Source organism: Macadamia integrifolia, unplaced genomic scaffold (assembly GCF_013358625.1).
Source record: "Macadamia integrifolia cultivar HAES 741 unplaced genomic scaffold, SCU_Mint_v3 scaffold_227A, whole genome shotgun sequence".
Taxonomy (NCBI): domain Eukaryota; kingdom Viridiplantae; phylum Streptophyta; class Magnoliopsida; order Proteales; family Proteaceae; genus Macadamia; species Macadamia integrifolia.
The window spans coordinates 209,534-229,138 of NW_024870650.1; the positions used below are offsets into that span (position 1 = coordinate 209,534).

The 19,605-nt window shown below is 38.4% G+C and overlaps 2 protein-coding genes across 2 annotated transcripts; both read right to left on the bottom strand.

Annotated features, from left to right (window-relative positions):
• Nucleotides 1–1,762: 1,762 nt before the first annotated feature.
• LOC122071427 lies at nt 1,763–4,029 on the bottom strand. The gene is made up of 5 exons (XM_042635781.1): nt 3,912–4,029; nt 3,623–3,803; nt 2,611–2,984; nt 2,277–2,343; nt 1,763–2,071 (listed from the first exon to the last, which is right to left on the bottom strand). The coding sequence occupies exons 1-5, from the start codon at nt 4,019–4,021 to the stop codon at nt 2,036–2,038; spliced, it is 768 nt and encodes a 255-aa protein (XP_042491715.1). The 5' UTR covers nt 4,022–4,029; the 3' UTR covers nt 1,763–2,035.
• A 10,485-nt stretch (nt 4,030–14,514) lies between these two features.
• LOC122071444 (polyamine oxidase 1-like) lies at nt 14,515–19,564 on the bottom strand. The gene is made up of 10 exons (XM_042635801.1): nt 19,382–19,564; nt 19,034–19,283; nt 18,670–18,795; nt 18,513–18,574; nt 18,276–18,430; nt 17,139–17,282; nt 16,278–16,427; nt 15,525–15,779; nt 15,343–15,424; nt 14,515–15,268 (listed from the first exon to the last, which is right to left on the bottom strand). Exons 1-10 carry the CDS (start codon nt 19,434–19,436, stop codon nt 15,033–15,035), a joined length of 1,515 nt encoding a protein of 504 aa, XP_042491735.1. The 5' UTR covers nt 19,437–19,564; the 3' UTR covers nt 14,515–15,032.
• Between the last annotated feature and the right edge of the window lie 41 nt (nt 19,565–19,605).

The following is a 19,605-nucleotide window of genomic DNA, read 5'->3' on the forward strand; positions in this document are numbered from 1 at the left end:
GATTTCCTTGTATTCTTCTTTTTATTTTGTTATTTGGACCCTTTAGTTTTTATATTGTGGCAGTGTGCCCTTGCAAGCAGGGTTGAATCGGTCATTCAACTTTGTATTTATTTTGTTCAAACTGCAAAAAAATTAATTAAAGAAAAGCTGAGCGATGACAAAGTTCAGGATTAAACAATAAGATTTTTTTAATCGTGGTAATACCTTCTAATTTGGAAAAAGAAAAAAAAAAGAAAAAAAAAACAATAACCTCATTAGTAGACCTGAGATAAAATACCAAATGTTGCATATATTTGCACACGTTCGAGAAAAGAGGTACTAGGCTCAACAGTCATGAGGTAGTAATTAGGTCAAAAGTTACGTTCGTTAGGCTTTTAGAATTGCTCCAAACTTCCTTCAATTCCCATCCCCACCTCCCTCGTTGTTGTGGCTATTGCGCCATAAGTAGGTGAGCCTTCGTGGTCCCTTCGGCATTGTTTCATGTCAACAAGTAATCTATTATTGCATCGATCAACTTGTGGTAAATACGGTCACTGATCATTGTTATCTCTAGGAAGAACTGAATTGGGTTTTGTTTTGGGTGGATACTCAGGTCGTGACCGCTACTCGAATAACTTCTTAATTTTAAAGTGTTTCTTTCGCAATCCATTTATGATTCTTATTTTTATTTTTTTGATAAAAGTTGATATTTCTTATAACAGTTATATAAATCTGATTCCTTAGAAAAATTAAGAACTGATTTGTAGAATGATTTACGCATAAAAATATCATTCCAAAGGAAAGGTGATTCAAAGAATCAATCTACATTATCAAAATTTTGCTAAATGTGATTCTAATCAAAATCACTCCAAAAAGAATGAAAAAAACGTTGGAATCATTCAATAGAGCATATTGTAGTATCACAGAGCTTGGCTTGGCCCATATCAGGGATGTTTGGGGAACTAGCCACTAGATTTAAATATTGCCTCGAAACACAATTTGCTATCCAAAAGGGCCTCAATAATTTTCATGCTACCCTACTTGGTTCCACTGAATATAACTTTCATAATCTTAAATAGAAAGGTTGGCATGGCCAACCATGTTCCCTAGTCTATATCTCTAAGGGCCTCTTTCCAAACAGGTCCTGTACCTGGACCTTCACTTCATGTCTTTAATGGAAATATCCATACTCTTGGTGCATGGGATTAAATGAAAACAATGATATTATAGCTAGGGAGTCGATTGGGGTTTAGGTTTATCACTGAACAAAAGAAGAAAAAAAAAATCGATCCATTGAACCCAAATTCTATTGGATTGGTATTAGACACTGAAAGTTTGGATCAAAATTGAAAAACTGATAAAAATTTTAAGATTAAAAAAAAAAAAGCTACTTCCTAATTTACCCACATATGTAAGAGTGGAATCGAGGCATAAGCATCTTTCCACAACCTAATTCTATTTCCTCATGATTGTGAGTACACTCGGAGATAATGTTCTTTAACCCTTCTAATTTATCACACTTTAAAATAGAACTAAACAAAACTGAGAGATTGACATCCTTAGAATCAATATGAAATATGCTAAGGCTTCACATTCTCTCTCTCTCTCTCTCTCTATATATATATATATATATATATGCGCAGAAATCAGAATAAGCAATCCTTGATGTTAGAGTGCATTAGCGTAGTAATGTGTAGATATCTCATTCAGTAGTGTCAATTGTCATTACAATTTATGCTTTTATATTTAAAAAAGGACGAAGCGTGGATTCCAATCCTATTTTAGACTTTGCAGGCCACCCAAAAAAAAAAATCGTATTTTAAACTTCAGGGAGCCCTTCCCTTGATGGATGAAAGAAAAGAAATTTTCTTCCAAACGCCAACAAATCGTGAAAGCAAAATTTTCCCAACAGGCAACTCCTATTTCCCATTTACAAATTATGATTTAGTTAATTCCGTTATAGTTCATACTCCAGAGCCTACTTTAATTGGTTGTGCCCAACCTTCTTCCTCTGTACTCTACGATATGATATTTCCTCCTCTTCTGTAAAACTCGATCAAGCCGAGTCTAAGTCACTACCCGATCCTGCAACCTGTTAATATTAAATATTAATAAAAAAAAATGTTTATGATGAGGATTTTTTGGCTGGTTTTCGTAGACGGTTGTGTATCTTGAATCGGCTAATCCCTCGTCCGTTCATTTAGAATGTCCTATTCTCATGTACCCATCGAACAGCTGAAGGTTGCCCTTTCAAGATACATAACCATGTATAGTGTGTACTGGGAGCATCACATTACCTTGTACATGAATGGGTCCGTTCGCCCTCCGGTACCTGATCTCTTGACTTCCTCCGTCTTCAGCAACCTGCAAGCCGTCCATCACCATCATCATCTTCGTCATCATCAATAAATCAACAGTAATCAGTTCAGATGCGCTTTGCACCTCATAGTTAGACACTACATGGGAACATTCACTGGCTTACGTTGTAACAATTCATGCGACAAAGGTGTACTTTAAAGACTCAAACAGACAAAATGCCACATGTCACGATGTTTGAACAGATAGTAGTTAGAGAGAGAAGAACGAATGGAGCGTGCCAAGTGGCAGTTCCAGAAGAGAGAGAGAGAATACATTCTGAGAGCTTTACTGGTGTCAGGACTGTCGCCAAGCACTCGACGGATCCTAACCTCAGAAGAGCAACCAACAGAGAGTAACTTCAAGATGGACTCGGCTCGGCGCTGCATGGAAGCCGTGCTAGTGACCTTCTGTCTCTTTAACGCCTCGCCGTGACTAACTGAGTCTTTATCCTTCCTCCCGCCTCTTATCAGATAGCGCCTCGGCGAGCCGGAAACTCCACTGGAGGAGGTCGACAGTGAAGAAGCTTCTGCAGTAGTTTCAGGTGACCTTTTCACCGGAGCTAATATTGTCAGTTTTTTCCAAAGGTTTGAGAGATTTTTCCGATCGTTGAAGTTCCGAAAGTTCTTGGAGCGACTCTTTCTCACCACCTGTCAAAGATTCAATCCTAATTCTTATCATGATATTCGATATGTTAGCTTGACAAACCAGATCTAAAATATAGATTTAAGTAATTTCTATGGAAACTGATTTATTAGAAGTTATAGAAATTGAAGACGAGAGAGACTAGAGATGATGTTTACTTCGCAAATCTGAACTTAAAGGATGTTACAGAGAAACAAAGATGAACGTAAAGCGTTCCAGGAAAGATTGCAGAAACTGATGAACTACGAATTAGTTTTAAGAGATCTGAAAATAAGTGTGACAACTTAAATTCAAATCAAGTGTGATACTCATACGAATTTCATGCAAAACAGAATGCTTAGTTTGAAAGAAAACAAAACAGATCATAAAAAGCAGTTGACGATTTGAAATTGGAGGAGATGAAAAGGAATTCAGAAAACTGAAAAACAACGGTAGTGAAAAAATCAGATTCAGATTGAAAAGACTTCAATTCTCTTGAACTAGAATTCAAAATGCATGGAGATCTGCGTGGAAAAATGAAATGTGAAATTTAAATTCAACATCAGATCTTGAGCTACGAAGTAGTAGAGACAGATCTCATCAAATCGAACCTAACAGTTAGACCAAAAAGAAAAAAAAAAAAGAGTTGAGTTCATCTGATCACCTTGATCCTCCTCTCATTACAACGAGCTGCAACTGCGAGAACTCTCAGCGGACAAGGTCGAGTTTCCTTAGAAGAGCCTTCGCAAGTGAGAGATGAAGAACACGATTTCGAATCGCTTGGAGACGAGTCCTCATTTCCATTAGTACTGTAACTGTGCAAGGATGAATAATCGTCGAAGCAGCTATGACAGAAGAAATAAAACAGTTAAACGGATCAAGCATTTTAAAAGAAAAAGAGATCGTGAATTTGGTTTTTGAATTTCTGTGCAGGATTTGAAGCAGATTATTACCTTGGAGTTGAAGAGTTGGAAGAAAGAGAATGTGGTTTTGATTCAGAGATGGCGAGAAGGAGAAGAGCCTCCGCAACAGAACTTTCGAGCGGAGATGGAAATGCTTCCATCCTTTCTTTCGCAGGAATGGCGCGTTAAATGAAAACAATATATTTTTTGAATCGAAATTATGACAACTCTAACGCGCGATTGATACCCTTTTAAACTGCTAAGGAAATACCTCAAATAACCCTCGGTTTTCCCGTTGTTCCCAAGATCTGAGACTTGAGAGTCGAGAATCGATATCGAAACTAGGTGCCTACGCTACTCGAACGATAGCCTTTGGTTGTTTCTGTGACTAAATACCTGGAATACCCCTCTATTGTCCCGTAGAGGTTGGGTTTTTTTGTGGCTAAATAGTAAATACCGATTAGAAGGATTTTAATTTGGGATCCGAACCGGGACCGTCCTGAATCGATCCATTAAAACCCAAAATTGATTCTGGAAGCTCTTTTTGAGATCGATTACTAAATTGAGCCGTTTAAATGCATATTTAATCTTAGTTAATACTTGATAGTTATAACTTTGATTTTTTATATCAACCTCTCCTGTCGTTTGTCGAAATTATACAATCCCCTGAAAATAAAAAAAAAATTACATTTAAACCCACCTAAAACTAACACCGTGGGGGAGGTGTTAATTTTTTAAATGAAAAAGATGATTTTACCCCTCCTTCTTTTTCTGTCAAAAACCAGTTTCAGAAGTGTTGGCCGATCAGGTGTCACCATGTTTACTTGTAGAGACAACAAACACTACCGATTGACCCCTTGCGCTCTGCCCCCTTCTTTGCCTTCTTTGTTTCCGATCCATATGCATGGCGGGCGATGAGTCTTCATGTAAGCGGATTGAGCCCCCTTCTGGTAGAAAGAGGATAGATTGAGGGGAGGAGAGGTGCTTGCAAGAGGAAGAAAGATAGAGGAAAGAAGGGGAGATGAGGCTTGTTGTTGGGTAATTGTACTACAATTTTTACAAAAATAAAATAAATTGCAATACAAAGCTCTTGCAGTAGAAACTATGAAGTTGTAGTGTTGATCCTTCGCTGAAATTAGATGAGAAAAACTCGAAATAGATGTTGAATCACCACCACAACAACTGAAGAAGCCTCGATCAAAATTGAGGTTGAGTCACACTCGTAGTATTGCCTTTAAGGTAATTGATGCCCTCTACTGCCAAGAGTTGTTCTGCATCTCTACCTCTAAGATAAAACAACATTCTACTAGAAGATGAGACAGTTCTTCTAGTCCCTTATAGGAGCAAAATGCTACAGCACAACAACCCCCTCTAACCTTACACAAGACTTAGAGAAAATAGAAGAAAGAGAAAAACTTGTATGGTTGCAAAGAGTAGAAATAGATGGAGTGTCAATGTGTGAAAATGTATGTCTCTGCAAGGTATTTGGTTGGGTTTATATAGACCTAAAACTAACCCTTGCACCCTCTTGGATTCCTCAAGAGTAACCTCCAACTAATAGCAAGTTAATTGGAGAATAATGTCATAGTCCGTGAATTGAGAATTAATTCAATTTATTGAATTAATCTCAATCAATTCCTTAGCCCACCTCCCTACTCATGATAATGGCCATGAATGGAATTTAGAGTTTTTATAAGGTGTTATTGACCATTTTCTAGCCCACCTCTCCACCCATGGTAGTGACTATGAACGGACTTTAGGGCACCCACATAATGACATTGACCATTTACCTCAATTTGGCAATAACTTATGGCATGAATTAAGAATTAATTTCATAAATGAAATTAATCCCAATCAATTATCTTTGCCCACCTCTCCACTCATGGTAATGGTCATGAATGGAGTTTAGGGCTCCCATAGGGCGTTATTGACCATTTTCTACTACCTTGACTATGAGGGTCCCACACCATTACAAGTCATAAAACACATAAAATGAAAACCTCATTTTGAAACTTAATTATATTAAAATAAATAAAAATTCTAACAATCCCCCACAAGTTTCAAATGACATTAAGGACACATGTGCTGTGACTGTATTAGACACTACAGGACCATCGTTGTAGGTGTCTTTTGGACTTGAATCTATACTAGGTCTAATGAGTCCCGCTACACTGTACGGGTAGAGTCAGACTCCTTGAACCTTTCTTCATTGGTGTAACTGACCGATCCATCAACCACATCCCATAAGTTGACTTTTTGAGCTACCCATCATATAATCACTTTGGACTTTTGAACCGGTCATGTCACTTATCTTAGACTCATGAATGTTTAGAGAACTTACCTATAAGTTCTCATCGGCAGTGGCCACAACCCCTACATTCACTTAGGTTAGTCCCCGATGTGCACCACAATTAACACACCCCACATTTCCTGGGATTGGACTAATTAAGAGTTTTACTGCTCAACCTTTCTCCTTGTGGTGGTACTGCTATCACCATCTACATCTTTGAATAAGTACTTAAATAAGCAGTAGTAGTGAGCTGGTCACTCATGACTTCGTTTATACCCCTTGAACCTAATTCATGCATTATCTCTTCACATAGGTAGGGTGTCCAACACATGACCTAAGGATTAAGCATCGACCCCATTCCTGTAGATGCATTACATAAGTTTTTGACAGACATGAGCTTTGTGAACATGTCAGCTTGGTTACTTTCTGACTTCACATAATCGATAGCTATTATTCCTTTATCTATGTACTGTCTCACAAGATTGTGTCTTAGGCGTATATGCCTCATTTTACCATTGTATATCCGGTTCTTGGCTAGATGTATAGCCGCTTGATTATCACAATGTAGTGATATCAATGACGCCGATTTTTATCACAATAGAATATCCGTCATTAAGTTTCTAAGCCATTCGGCTTCCATTCCTGCCTTTTCTAAGGCTATGAACTCAGCTTCCATAGTAGAGCTTGTCCCACAAGATTGCTTTGTGGACTTCCATGAGATGGCATCGCTTGCTAGTGTAAATACATACCCACTAGTAGCTAAGGACTCGTTTGTATCCGAGATCCAATTTGCATCGCAGTACCTTTCCAACACCGCTGGTTTACCACTAGAGCGCAAACTACAGTTTATAGTGCAGTTTAGGTACCTTAACAACCTATCAATCGCACTCTAATGCTCCTTACTTGGATTGTGAGTATGTTGACTCAACTTTCCTACCGCAAGGGCAATATCAGGACCCGTATAATTCATTAGATATGTGATTGAACCAATAATTTGAGTATATTTTTTTTGATTCACCGATTCACCCAAGTTTCTTTTCAAATGATATCCCATTTCAAAAGGTGTTTTAACAGCTGAAAATTCATGGTACCTGATGAGGGTATTTCTTCTTAACCACGGCACAGGCAAGGATCGTCCTAACCAATGCTGCACCTCGGCCCTCCATCAGGTCGTGCTACCAAATTGGCCCTCCATCAGGCTGTGCTACCACCTCGGCATCCCCTCAGGCCATATTGCCACCTTAGCATCTCATCAGGCCGTGCTGCCACCTCGGCCCTCCATTGGGCCGTGCTACTACCTCGGCATTTCATCAAGCTGTGCTACTGCCTCGGCCCTACATCAGGCCGTGCTGCCACCTCGACCCTTAATCAGGCCGTGCTGCCACCTCGGCATCTCCTCAGGCTGTGCTACTACCTCGGCCCTCCATCAGGCCGTGCTGCCATCTTGACCCTCAATCAGGCCGTGCTTCTACCTCGACCCTCCATCAGACCGTGCTGCCACCTCGGCCCTCCATTAGGCCGTGCTATCAGTAACCTCGGCTCGACCAACTTGTCACCTTGGCTTAGCATAGTCAAGTAAGGCACCCAGAAATGTGCACACAGCCACTCCTACATTCAAGGGACGTGATCCCTGATCACGAGGGTAGGACTTCGTCCACTACACGTCATCAGAGGCGTCCATCCCTCTCACGACTTGCACCTCCAAGATCAATGAAGAATATTTCCATAATATGCCCTAGAACCTGGAATATTCCCAGAATCATGGAGCCACTCCCCTCAAGGACTCTACGCCTAAACAGGATTCTTCACAAACGCCCTTCCTTCTCTCTCCATCAGCAGCCTATAAATACCAAGGTAAGCCTCCATCATAGGGGATCGATCAATCAATCCTTTTATTGGAAAAGCTCTCTTGAGCATCTGTTGTGAAAAGATCTGACTTAGGCTTCGGAGAGTCCCCTGTAGGGTTAACCTGGCTCTCCCCTGTCTTCTCTTCTGTGCAGGTCGGCTGGAGCACCAGGAACTGTAGGGAAGGTCATCCGGTCAATTTTTACCGCATCAGTACCCACACTTTTTAAGTATATTTTCTACATAATAGGCTTGGGATTGTGAAATATTATTATCTTGCTTGATTATCTTGATCCCAAAGATCATATCAACCTCTCCTAAGTCCTTTGTGTCAAACCTAGACTTCAAAAGTTTGATTCACTATTTTCAAGTTTGTTCCTATTATCAGCATATCATCTACATATAGTAGTATGAATATGCCCTTACCACCATGAAACTTGCTATATAAGCATCTTTCAACGTCGTTTACAACGAAACCATTTGAAATTAGAACTTTGTCTAATTTTTCATGCCATTGCTTTGGTGCCTCCTTCAATCCATATAAAGATTTCTAAAGCTTATAAACTTTTTGCTCTTGTCCATTTACAACACAACCTTCTAGTTGCTTTATGTAAAATTTCTCCTCTAAGTCCTAATTTAAAAATGTCGTTTTCACATCCATTTGATGGATGATCAGGTTATATATTGACGACATTGCTAACATAACCCTTACTGTGACAATTCTAGAGACTGGGGTAAATGTGTCAAAGTAATTAATGTTAGGCTTTTACCTAAACCCCTTGACTATAAGTCTAGCCTTGAAACGATCAAGTGACTCATCACTTTTTAGTTTCTTTCAAAATATCCACTTGGTTTCCAAAGTTTTGGAATCAATTGGTAAATTTATCAATTTCCAAGTATTGTTCTCCAAGATTGAATCTAGTTCACTCTTGATTGCCTCATTCCAAAAGACAGCATCCGATAATGTAATAGCCTCATTGTATGTAAGAGGATCCTTATCTACTAAATAGACAATCCACTCATCATTCGAATATTTGGGTCTTTTGAGTCTCTTGCTCATCATTGGTTGACTTCCATCACCATTACCTAATTCTTGATTGGTAACCCTTTCATTTAACTCTATTTCCCCATAAGTCAATTGACTATCCTTATTTGTAGGTAAATTAGGCTTAAAGGGAAATATGTTTTCAAAGAACTCAACATCCCTTGATTCTATGATGCTATTTGTTTTAATAACATCATCCATGGGTTTAATCATCATGAATCGGTATGATGTACTATTAGTAGCATACCCCAAAAACACACAATCACATGCTTTTGGTCACAATTTTCTTTTATTGGTATTCGATAATACCTTAGCCAAACAACCCCAAATCAGCAAGCGTTTTAGACTTGGTTTTCTTCCAAATCATTTCTCAAATGGTATCATACTAATATTGTTATGTGGGATTCTATTTGATAGATAACATGTCGTTAGCATAGCTTCCCCCCATATATCAAGTGGTACACTTGAACTCAATAACATAGAATTCATCATCTCTTTAAGAAATCTATTTTTTCTTTCGGCAACCCCATTGGATTCTGATTGGTATGAAGCGATTGTTTCATGGATAATTTCATTTTTCTCATAAAACTTTTCAATGTTAAAATACTCAGTCCCTCTATCGGTTCTAAGTCTTTTAACCTACTTGTCAAGTTGATTTTCAACTTCTGTTTTGTAAGATATAAATGCCTTTCTGGCCTCATCCTTTGATTTGAGTAAATAAATCATAATATACCTAGAGTGGTCATCTACAAAGGTTACAACATAGTTGTTTCCTCTCCTAGACTCAAATGACTTATAGTCACTCAAGTCACTATACATCAATTCCAAGAGATCACTCTTTCTATCCAAAGTTTTATGAGGCTTTTTGGTTAACTTAGCCTCTACATAAGATGTACACTTGTTCACAGGGAGTTCCACCTTGTTGGAGATCATGTCTAACATGCATAGTTTGGTGATATACTTCACACTACTATGACCCAACCTACCATACAACAAATCAAAAGAACTAGTAGGGACAACAATGTAAGCAGAAGAAGTGCTAGCTTTCTCAATTACAATATTTTCAATGCTTAGTACAAATAACCCCTCACTAAGGTAACTCTTCCCCACAAATATATTATTCCTAGTGATAACCACCTTATCACTCTCAAAATCCAATTTTATTCCTACTTTATTAAGTAAAGGAACTGAAATTAAATTGTGTCTAATGTCCGACATATGGAGGACATTGGTGAGAACCATAGTCTTCCCTGAAGTGAGCTTTAACACTACCTTTCCTTTCCCCATAATAGGTGCACTTTGAAAATTTCTCATGAATACCTTTTCGTCTTCTATACTCATAGAATAAGAAGAGAACATCTTCAGATCACCACAAATGTGTCTTATAGCACCGGTATCCAATACCCAATCCTTTGATTTTTCAACCAAATTTGCTTCTGTGACCAGAGCTACAAAGACGTTGTCTTCAACTAGGTTTACATTTTCAAATTTTTTCTTCTTGAATTGGCAATCTCTTTTGAAGTGTCCTGGCTTACCGCATACATTTTTAGATTTTTTCTTCTTGAATTGACAATCTCAAGAGAGTACTTATTTACCAAAGCATTCCAAATCGAATATGCATACTCCAATGAACTATACACATGTTATAAGTCATTGGATAATGCATTCAAGATCTGATTTTTACATTGGTAATCCGCTTGAATCCAAACCACCATTTTGCCCTTCTTTACAAGATCATTGCTTTTTTCTGGCATGGGTTTAGTCAAGGCAAATACCACCATAATTTGGGCTAATGCAAACAACATCATTTGCTTCCACTGTTTGAAGTTTTGACCTCCAAATTGCTCAATTTTATCAAATTCAGTGACAATCCTTATCTTACCCAAATCTAGGATACGATAAGTTACCGACGGGATAACATTGGTGGGAATTGAATCAATGGTGGGTAAATGAGGAATCCCCTTACCATTGTGGCTAACATGAACCCCACCTCTTTGATTGTTAATTGTTTCTTTAATATTGATGTTTGAAGGATCTCCTATGTTGATAGTTCCATCAATGATATTGTTGTTTGAAGCATCACGTATGATAGAGATTAAAGGACCATCATTGTTGTTGGAATCATTACCTCTGTTGAGGTTTGCATCTCCAAGATCAGCCATGGGATCTTACAACTATCAATTACCTTAAACTTATTGGGTAATTGTATTACAATTTTTACAAAAATAAAATAAATTACAATACAAAGCTTTTGCAATAGAAACTATGATGTTGTAGTGTTGATCCTTAGCTGAAATGAGATGAGAAAAACTCGAAATAGATGTTGAATCACCACCACAACAACTAAAGAAGCTTTGATAAGAATTGAGGTTGAGTCACACTTGTAATGCTGTCTTTAAGGTAATTGATGCCTTCTACTGCCAAGAATTGTTCTGCATCTCTACCTCTAAGATAAAACAACATTCTACTAGAAGATGAGACAGTTCTTCTAGTCCCTTATAGGAGCAAAATGCTACAGCACAGCAGCCCCCTCTAATCTTACACAAGACTTAAAGAAAATAGAAGAAAGAGAAAAACTTGTATGGTTGCAAAGAGTAGAAATAGATGGAGTGTCAATGTGTGAAAATGTATGTCTCTGCAAGGTATTTGGTTGGGTTTATATAGACCTAAAACTAACCCTTGCACCCTCTTGGATTCCCCAAGAGTAACCTCCAACTAATAGCAAGTTAATTGGAGAATAATGTTATAGTCCATGAATTGGGAATTAATTCAATAAATTGAATTAATCTCAATCAATTCCTTAGCCCACCTCCCTACTCATGGTAGTGGCCATGAATGAAATTTAGGGCACCCACAAAATGACATTGACCATTTACCTCAATTTAGCAATAACCTATGGCATGAATTAAGAATTAATTTCATTTAATCCCAATCAATTCTCTTTGCCCGCCTCTCCATTCATGATAATGACCATGAATGGAATTTAAGGCTCCCATAGGGTGTTATTGACCCTTTTCCACTACCTTGACCCTAAGGGTCCCACACCATTACAGATCATAAAACACATAAAAGAAAAACCTTATTTTGAAACTTAATTATATTAAAATAAATATAAATTCTAACACTTGCCAAGAATCGAATATGATGTAGATGGCGGCAATTGGAAGCAGCTGCAAGGAGGAGGTGTTTTGATAACTGAGAAAAATGGGTTTTTTCACAACCTGTAGCAGCATTGGAGGAGATGGAAAAATGGGTTATCAGATTTCCTGCTTCTGTATGTGATTGCATATCAAATTTACTGAGTTACTAGATCAGATTATTATACAGTTTTCAAGTTCTATCGGCCACATGTATTTTCTGGTTCGTGTGTTCAATTGAGATCTCAAGGATCATTTGATCTAATTTTGGAGGTCATCTGACTTCAGCCATTGCTGATTACTCAATTTCTCCTAAATCTGGGTTCTCTCTTCTTAACTATCAAGATTGATTAGTGCTGCTACTGCTGGTTTTCTCGTGGATCTGTTTTCTGTGGATTGTTCATACAGTTTTAATTGCTGGTCAGAGATGTTGTACCTGGCTATTTTCGTACTGTTTATTGGATATGATGGCCGACTCTTAAGTTTTCTTTGGACAACATTAATGTCCAGATCACCACTATAAAACTCAATGGAGTAGGTAACTACCTGTTATGGGCTCAGGCAGTCAAAGTATGCATCAATGCAAAAGGGAAATTGATACACCTTAGATCTGACCCACCTTCTCTGCTGATTCTAAAGACCCTAATGAGATTAAAGCGTATGAGGAGACCCTATTGATTAAAACGTATGAGAAGTGGATGGACCAGATCTGAACCAGTTTTATAGCTCGTTCTGGTTCTTGCTGCTGTAGTGAACCCGATTGTCAGGAGGAACAAAGCCGACAGTGGGAAGAAAGACGACGGTAGCAGCATAGGAAAGAGGAGAAGACAGAGAGAGAAGAAGGGCGCATGGAGGGGAAGCGAAGTGAGAGAGAAGATCTGCGGTTGCGGTGGAGGATCAACCACCCCTTGCACACCAGGGGAACGACTAAGGACGTTGACGGCGGCAACTGTTGAAAAGTTTCTTGCGAGTGAAGAAGGAGGGGGGAAAATCGTGTTTTTCATTAAAAAAAAACAGAAGAAGAAGAAGAAGGGGGTAAAATCGTCTTTTCCATTGAAAAAAAAATTAATACCTCTCTCACGGTGTTAGCTTGGGTGGATTTAAATGTAATTTTTTAATTTTTAAGGGGGATTATATAATTTTGGCAAACGACATGGGAGGTTGATGTAAATCACCCTTATAACTTATTAGGGTTATATTGTAATAATTTAGAAAAATAATGTTGATGTTTCATTATTTTTATATTAGGAATGGACTCAAATAAGTGCTTAGTGCTTGGAAACATTAAATATGGAATCAAATCGTCCTATTATTAAAAGGGATCGAATCCTAGTTTTGAAATTGTTTAATAAACATGACGATTGTTGGATTGATCCCATAGGATTAGAGCAGACTAGAAACCATCTTGGTTACCCTAAATAGTTCCAATTAACACTCGTATGTATTTTTTTTTTTTAAATGAAAATACAAACTAAGTTAAATAAAGGAATAAAAACCAATTTACTTATGTCTTGAGTAATATATTGTTAATGCTTGGTAAGATTAGCCTTTTTGGTGGTCACAACAATGTAAGTCTTTCCATCTCATTTGATGCTCTAATGGTGCCTTCAAAATAAATGCCAATTCAAAGATGAATCTATTCTAAAGCAACAAAATAACTCTTACAAAGGAGGTTTCCCTGATGCCACAGTGAATAGAAATTAGTTCACAATGCCTCATCGAGATCGTCTTTCTTCACCAAGTAATAAAGGAAAACTTTGTCCTTTTTTTTTTGGGTTGGGTTGGTTGGCGTGGGGGTGGGGGGGGGAATAAAATGACTTATTTAAAGTAGTGGACATTCTCAAATCATCATGCTAATCTATGTTAATCAGATCTATTTTGACTTGCCCGAGTGACCAAGCCTACAATTTGGTCGCTTTTCTACCTAATTTCATGCCTATTCTTTACCAAAAAAGTCTATGTGCAAGTAACATAACATATGCCTCTTCACATGATATTATTTATTTATTTATTATTATTATTCTTTTCTTAAGAAAAGAAAAAATGAATAGAAGAATATGAGAGTGGCATAAGCTAGTAAGCCAAACGGTTTTGTAAACACTTTATTGGTACAATTTAAAATTTGAATGAGTAGAGGAAATAGTTAAAATTACAAAAGATATTATTTAGTATTATGTATTCATCTCCATTGAAATGGTATGTTGGCAATTTTACTAAAATTTAGAATCAGAGTTCGAACAACTTTTCTTGTTTTGGCTTGCTTTGGATTAAAGTATGAAATGTTATATTTCACTAAACATAATAAATTCTCGAACGATCCCAAAAACAAACAAAGAGTTGATAAAATAGAAAAACAGATAAATTTTATATCAAAGAAATTTTAGTGACAAATTTTTTTACAATGAAACAAATTTGGTCAATAAAGAGAATACAAATTGGATAATCAGTCAAATTTGTGCACCCAACCGTCTCTGCCTGTTCTTCTAACTCAGCTGCACTAACTAAATTTCCTGTGTGCTACCTATGCCCAAATCTCCAACCCCTTCCAAAATAAAAAATTCCAAAACCCCTAGATACAAAAAAGTTCAATTCAATTGATTGATCCCAGTAGCCATTACCAAGCTTCCATTCTACCCCCTCTCTCAAGTCTCACACTTCGTTTCTCCAGGAGTTTCCTATTTGGTTCTTTGACTTGTAAAATTGATTTCACTCTCTTTCTCTTCCTCAATTTTGCATACGGGCCAGGAAGCTCAGGAGGCTTGAACCCGAGGGAGGCTCACTGTATCACTCTTCGTCACCGTGGTTGAGCTTTTTTGGTCAAAGTCAATAGGTCTTGCAGTGCAGGGCCCATTTAGTCATTTGATGGGCTCTTGCATGGCCAACTTTCCACTCAGCAAGAGCTGCCTAGCAATGTCCCATTTGTGGGGCCCGGTTACTGCTTCCTTCTGCGTCAAAGTCAACGACTCGGTCAAAGCAAGTAAGGGTTCCAGCAGGAATGTTTGACTCTCCACCAACTCCAACGAGCTCCCCTTCTTCTTTCTTGCCTTCTCCCCCCACATCTCTTTCAACAAAGCTTTGCTTGTGTCAATGCCTGCCATTATCAAACCATTAAAACAGGAAAAAACAAAAGAGTTTTCAAGTCTGCTTCACTCTAATTTTCCTCACCTGATAGATAGCCGCCATGGACGTAACCATTGAACTTCTCACTCGTGTGTTCTCCTGTAAAGAATATTGGTCCAATCGGCGCCTGCTCCATAAATCCAAAAACCCTTTCCAGTTTAAACAAAATAAAAGCTTTATTTGTCAAAAGAAATACAATTGATGATCTGATCAGATGGTGAAGAGACCTTTATGTCGGTGAAGTCTTGTTTGGTGGAGAGGATGGGGTAGTTGCTGTAACTCCCTCGCTGGAATCTGTTGTTCCACCAACGAGGGACGAGTATGTTGATGGCATTGGGTATGTCTGGTCCAAACATGTCCCTAAGTACCCCCATAGCCTCTTTCATAGTCTCCTCGTCCGACTGCGCCTCGACACGTTTTGACTCCTCATTGGTTAATGTCACCACAAGAATGTTGGACCCCGGGTACGCATTCTCCATATGCTGGTGATAGAAGCAGAGATTCCATTTCGATTGAATTAAAATAAGCAGTGAAAGAAAATAATATAGGAATTTACAACTAAACCCAAAAGCCAAACACAGGAGAACCTTATCCTTCCATGCAGATCAAGTGAAAAACACCAAAATTGAGCCAAATGAGTTGGCCCACTTCACATTTGTACCAGGTTAGCAAAGATTGTTTTGGCCCAGGTTGTAACATTAAAATTCAATTCAAGTGGACTGGGTTAGGTAGACAAGAATCCATGTTTTTGTTGAGGAAGACATTATGAAGTTCATTATATTATTAACCCTTAAAAAATTGCAAGAGGTTCTGGAAACGTAAAACTAAAAGTCTATGCAGTGCATGTGCAACCAATCATGCATTACAATCATGATAATAAACAAACCAACAAAAGCAAAGCAAAAACTTAATCTCTACAGGTCAAACGGTACAGCTTCATACATGAAAGTGATATAGAGAAAGAAAGAGAAGAAGCGAACCTGCCAAAACGTGTAGTAGCCTCTCCTCTCGTGGGCATACATGAAGAACTCGGTCCCTGGCTCACATGGCCAGAACTTGTACGGGAAATTGAGGAAAATCTTGGTGTACACGATCACATCGCACTTCATTATTGCCTCTGTTTTCCACTTCTGCACGTATCCAAATTAGTTCTTTAGTTTCATAGCTTCAATTTTTTTTTTGCCTATTAAAAAAAAAAAATCTGTCCTCAATCATCACTATGATGACCCCCATGTCTTAGTGATTATCACTAATCCCCTGTTTCTGTCCATAATTGCCATCTGGTAGGTTATGTTAATGTGGAATCTAAAACTTTCCAACTGGGTAGGGCCCATTCTTACCTATATAAGTAGGTGGACTTTGTTTTTGTCTATTTGTAGAAAAATAGAGTTGCATTGCCCAATTCTACGCCTTTGTATAGGAAAGGACTATAATATAGAATGCGGTGGGGCCACATGATTGAAACTCAACAAATGGACAATCTTGAAAAGGTTCTTTATACATTTTGAATTAGCTGCATCAGCAGTCCAAATGGTCAAAAGATGGTTATAAGAAAACGAATAAGATCTGAACCGCATCTCTCAACAAAGCCATAAGAGATATCGCAGGGTCCCACGGGAAAATCAGGTTTGCACATCGGGTTAAGGCCACCATATCTGATTGTGGGATCCTTGTTGCTTGGTGTCCTTTGGTGTACCAAACTTGTTACTATCAGCTGATATCATAGGTCGGGATGGGATGGGATGGGATGATGACATCTAAAGGTTAAAAGGGCCTGAATAGGACCTTATAATGGTTGAAGCGGTCCAATCCCAGCCTAGACAATGAGAGAGAAAACTTACTGGTAATGGAGGACGGAATGAAATAAGGTCGCTTTGGAGAACGCCAACGCTGACAGACAAAATAACGTAACTGGCCTCGTAAATGCAATCGTCCTCTGTTTTCACCGTGACGCCGTTTCTCGAGTGCTGTAATTCCCGAACAACCTGCTCCCATGCAATCCAATGAAACAATTAGCTAATTGAAATTAGTAAAGCTTCACAAATTAATTTATAGAATCCCGAGGCCTAAGAGCTCGAGACACATCAAATTCTGATCACAGTCAAAACCACAATCTGCGCGCAAACACCAAAACCCAAAAAAACAGATATTCCACTCTGGACTCTGGAGAAGGTTACGTTGCGACATTGACCATTTGGTTTAAGGTATTACTCAATCTGCGTTCGTAGAGTTCAAGGACACAAGTATCTGCCTCCTGGTTTTGCTTTATGCATGGCAATGAGACATTCACAGAGAACCAATGACCCACCATCTATAGCTGATTTTGATCTCCACTTGGAAGAACCCAACTCAAATTCTGTAAATGATTCTCACCATCAATCTTGGGATTTGATAAGACACCCAAAAATCCAAAGATGACATTGCTGTGAAATACATTGTTGGAAACCTAATGACGACATTAGGAAAAATGATTAAGAAGAAAAAATTTTGATTGGATGATCAACTTTTATATACATCTCAGAATGACGCCCACAGTTTCAACTACCAACTTAGACGAAACTCATAAACTAGCTAGAAGAACTCAATAATCCACTTTCATTACTTTAATAAAAAAAAAAAAAAAAAGACACGAAGATCATGATCATTAAGATTGATAGCTAGATCCCTCATCATCAGTGAAAAAAACGAGAGAAATAGAAGACAAGAGATGGACCCCCATCAATGGGTTGACCATTAAATAAATAAAAAGATTTTTCTTTCCTTCTGTAATGGATGGGTTTCAAGGGGACGTCGTTATCCATAAAACCAAAAGTGGGTCAAACACAGCAAGATACATACAAAATCAGATTTCGGATTCTTAGGAAACTTTTGGTTCGTCGATCAATTAATTAATCATCACAGGCTTCTCTGTTTTCTGTTTTCTTTATTTGATAATGTTTTTGAAAAAGAGAACAATTTAAAGCAAATAGAAATTTTACCTTGTTAAGCTTTAGACGACCGTCCAAGATTTTCCCTTCAGAGGTAAGAAGAAAAGTTTCTGCCATCTTATACAGCAAAAATTCATATCCTCTTTCATCTGCGACAAGAAACTCTCTCTCCCCAAATTCCGTATATGTTGATATCGGTTCCACCTCTGCAAACCAAAGTTATCATCTCAGCTCATAATACGACGATGAAACCTAGAGAAAAGAGAACATAAATAAGCTAAAACTTACCGGCCATCTCAAAATCATGGAGGATGAAATCGATGGCAAGCTCTATTGGAGTCTTTGGCGCCCTTGAAAAAAAAAAAACCAATTAATCTGCAATACTTAACCCGCTAACTTGATTCAACACAAGAAAACAAGATGAGCTGAGTTAAAAAAGAATTACGATGGCGTTTCTGGTGCCGTGGAGAGGCCGCTCAGGTTAACCTCTTGGTTCCTGAGTTCCTGAATCGCTGAGTCTACGGCTTTGTTATACGAAGCCGCAGCTACACCTCTAGGGAATATCTGTCCACTGAAACCGATATCAAACCGAGTTAGAAACTAAGAATCGTCCGAGTTAGTAAAATCTTATAGACAACTGGACATATGAAGGACAATGCTAAAATATGCGAGGGGAGCACAATTGTTGACAAAAACTACATCAAAGAACAAACTCAAGCTATAAACATGCGCATCACTTTCCCGGCGTAAGCTAGCTAACTCTAAGCGAGATGAATTGCAGAGAGATCAAGAGAAGAAGAAGAGGGAACCTTTGATCGTAAATGTTGTAACGAGCATTGCTGTAATCGGAGAAGCAGGTGCGAATGCCTGATTTACAGGCGAGTTCCCAAATAGGATTGGATTCTTTGCCGCCAACGCCTGCAATCCAACCGGCACCCAATTCTACCGACACGCCTCCGAAATCTTCATTACGAATTCTCCCTCCTATACGATCCGAAGCTTCTAGGATCACCACATCATCAACTCCGTTCTCCGCCAACACCTTCGCCGCTGATATACCTTCACAAACACAAAGAACACAAAACAAGAGAATCAGATCAACGGTTTGACGAAGAAGAGCAAAGACTGACGTTGTCGGAGAAGTTTTCTTTTCTCACCGGAGATCCCTGCACCGATGATGATTACGGAACAACGAGAGGAACAATTATCCATAACACGCAAAGTAAGGAGAGAGGGAGAATTGTTTGGGGATTCCTCTGGTTTTTGTTTGTTGAGGATGGATAGGCAGAGAAATAGCGAGAGCTTGATCTTCTTTAAGGTTTGCGCGTAACTCGGAATTCTATTTAGAGAGACTCCATTTCCTAACGCGGTTGAGGGGTAA

What these genes read in the sequence shown, in the direction of transcription:
- LOC122071427 (XM_042635781.1), bottom strand. Translation starts at nt 4,021, where the DNA reads ATGGAAGCATTTCCATCTCCGCTCGAAAGTTCTGTTGCGGAGGCTCTT. An exon ending in TCCAACTCTTCAACTCCAAG is followed by an intron (nt 3,804 to 3,911) that starts GTAATAATCTGC and finishes CTTCTGTCATAG; the next exon opens with CTGCTTCGACGATTATTCAT. An exon ending in CGGACCCATTCATGTACAAG is followed by an intron (nt 2,072 to 2,276) that starts GTAATGTGATGC and finishes TAATATTAACAG; the next exon opens with GTTGCAGGATCGGGTAGTGA.
- LOC122071444 (XM_042635801.1), bottom strand. Translation starts at nt 19,436, where the DNA reads ATGGATAATTGTTCCTCTCGTTGTTCCGTAATCATCATCGGTGCAGGG. An exon ending in GTCGTCTAAAGCTTAACAAG is followed by an intron (nt 17,283 to 18,275) that starts GTAAAATTTCTA and finishes GCATGGGAGCAG; the next exon opens with GTTGTTCGGGAATTACAGCA. An exon ending in CATTCCGTCCTCCATTACCA is followed by an intron (nt 16,428 to 17,138) that starts GTAAGTTTTCTC and finishes GGATACGTGCAG; the next exon opens with AAGTGGAAAACAGAGGCAAT.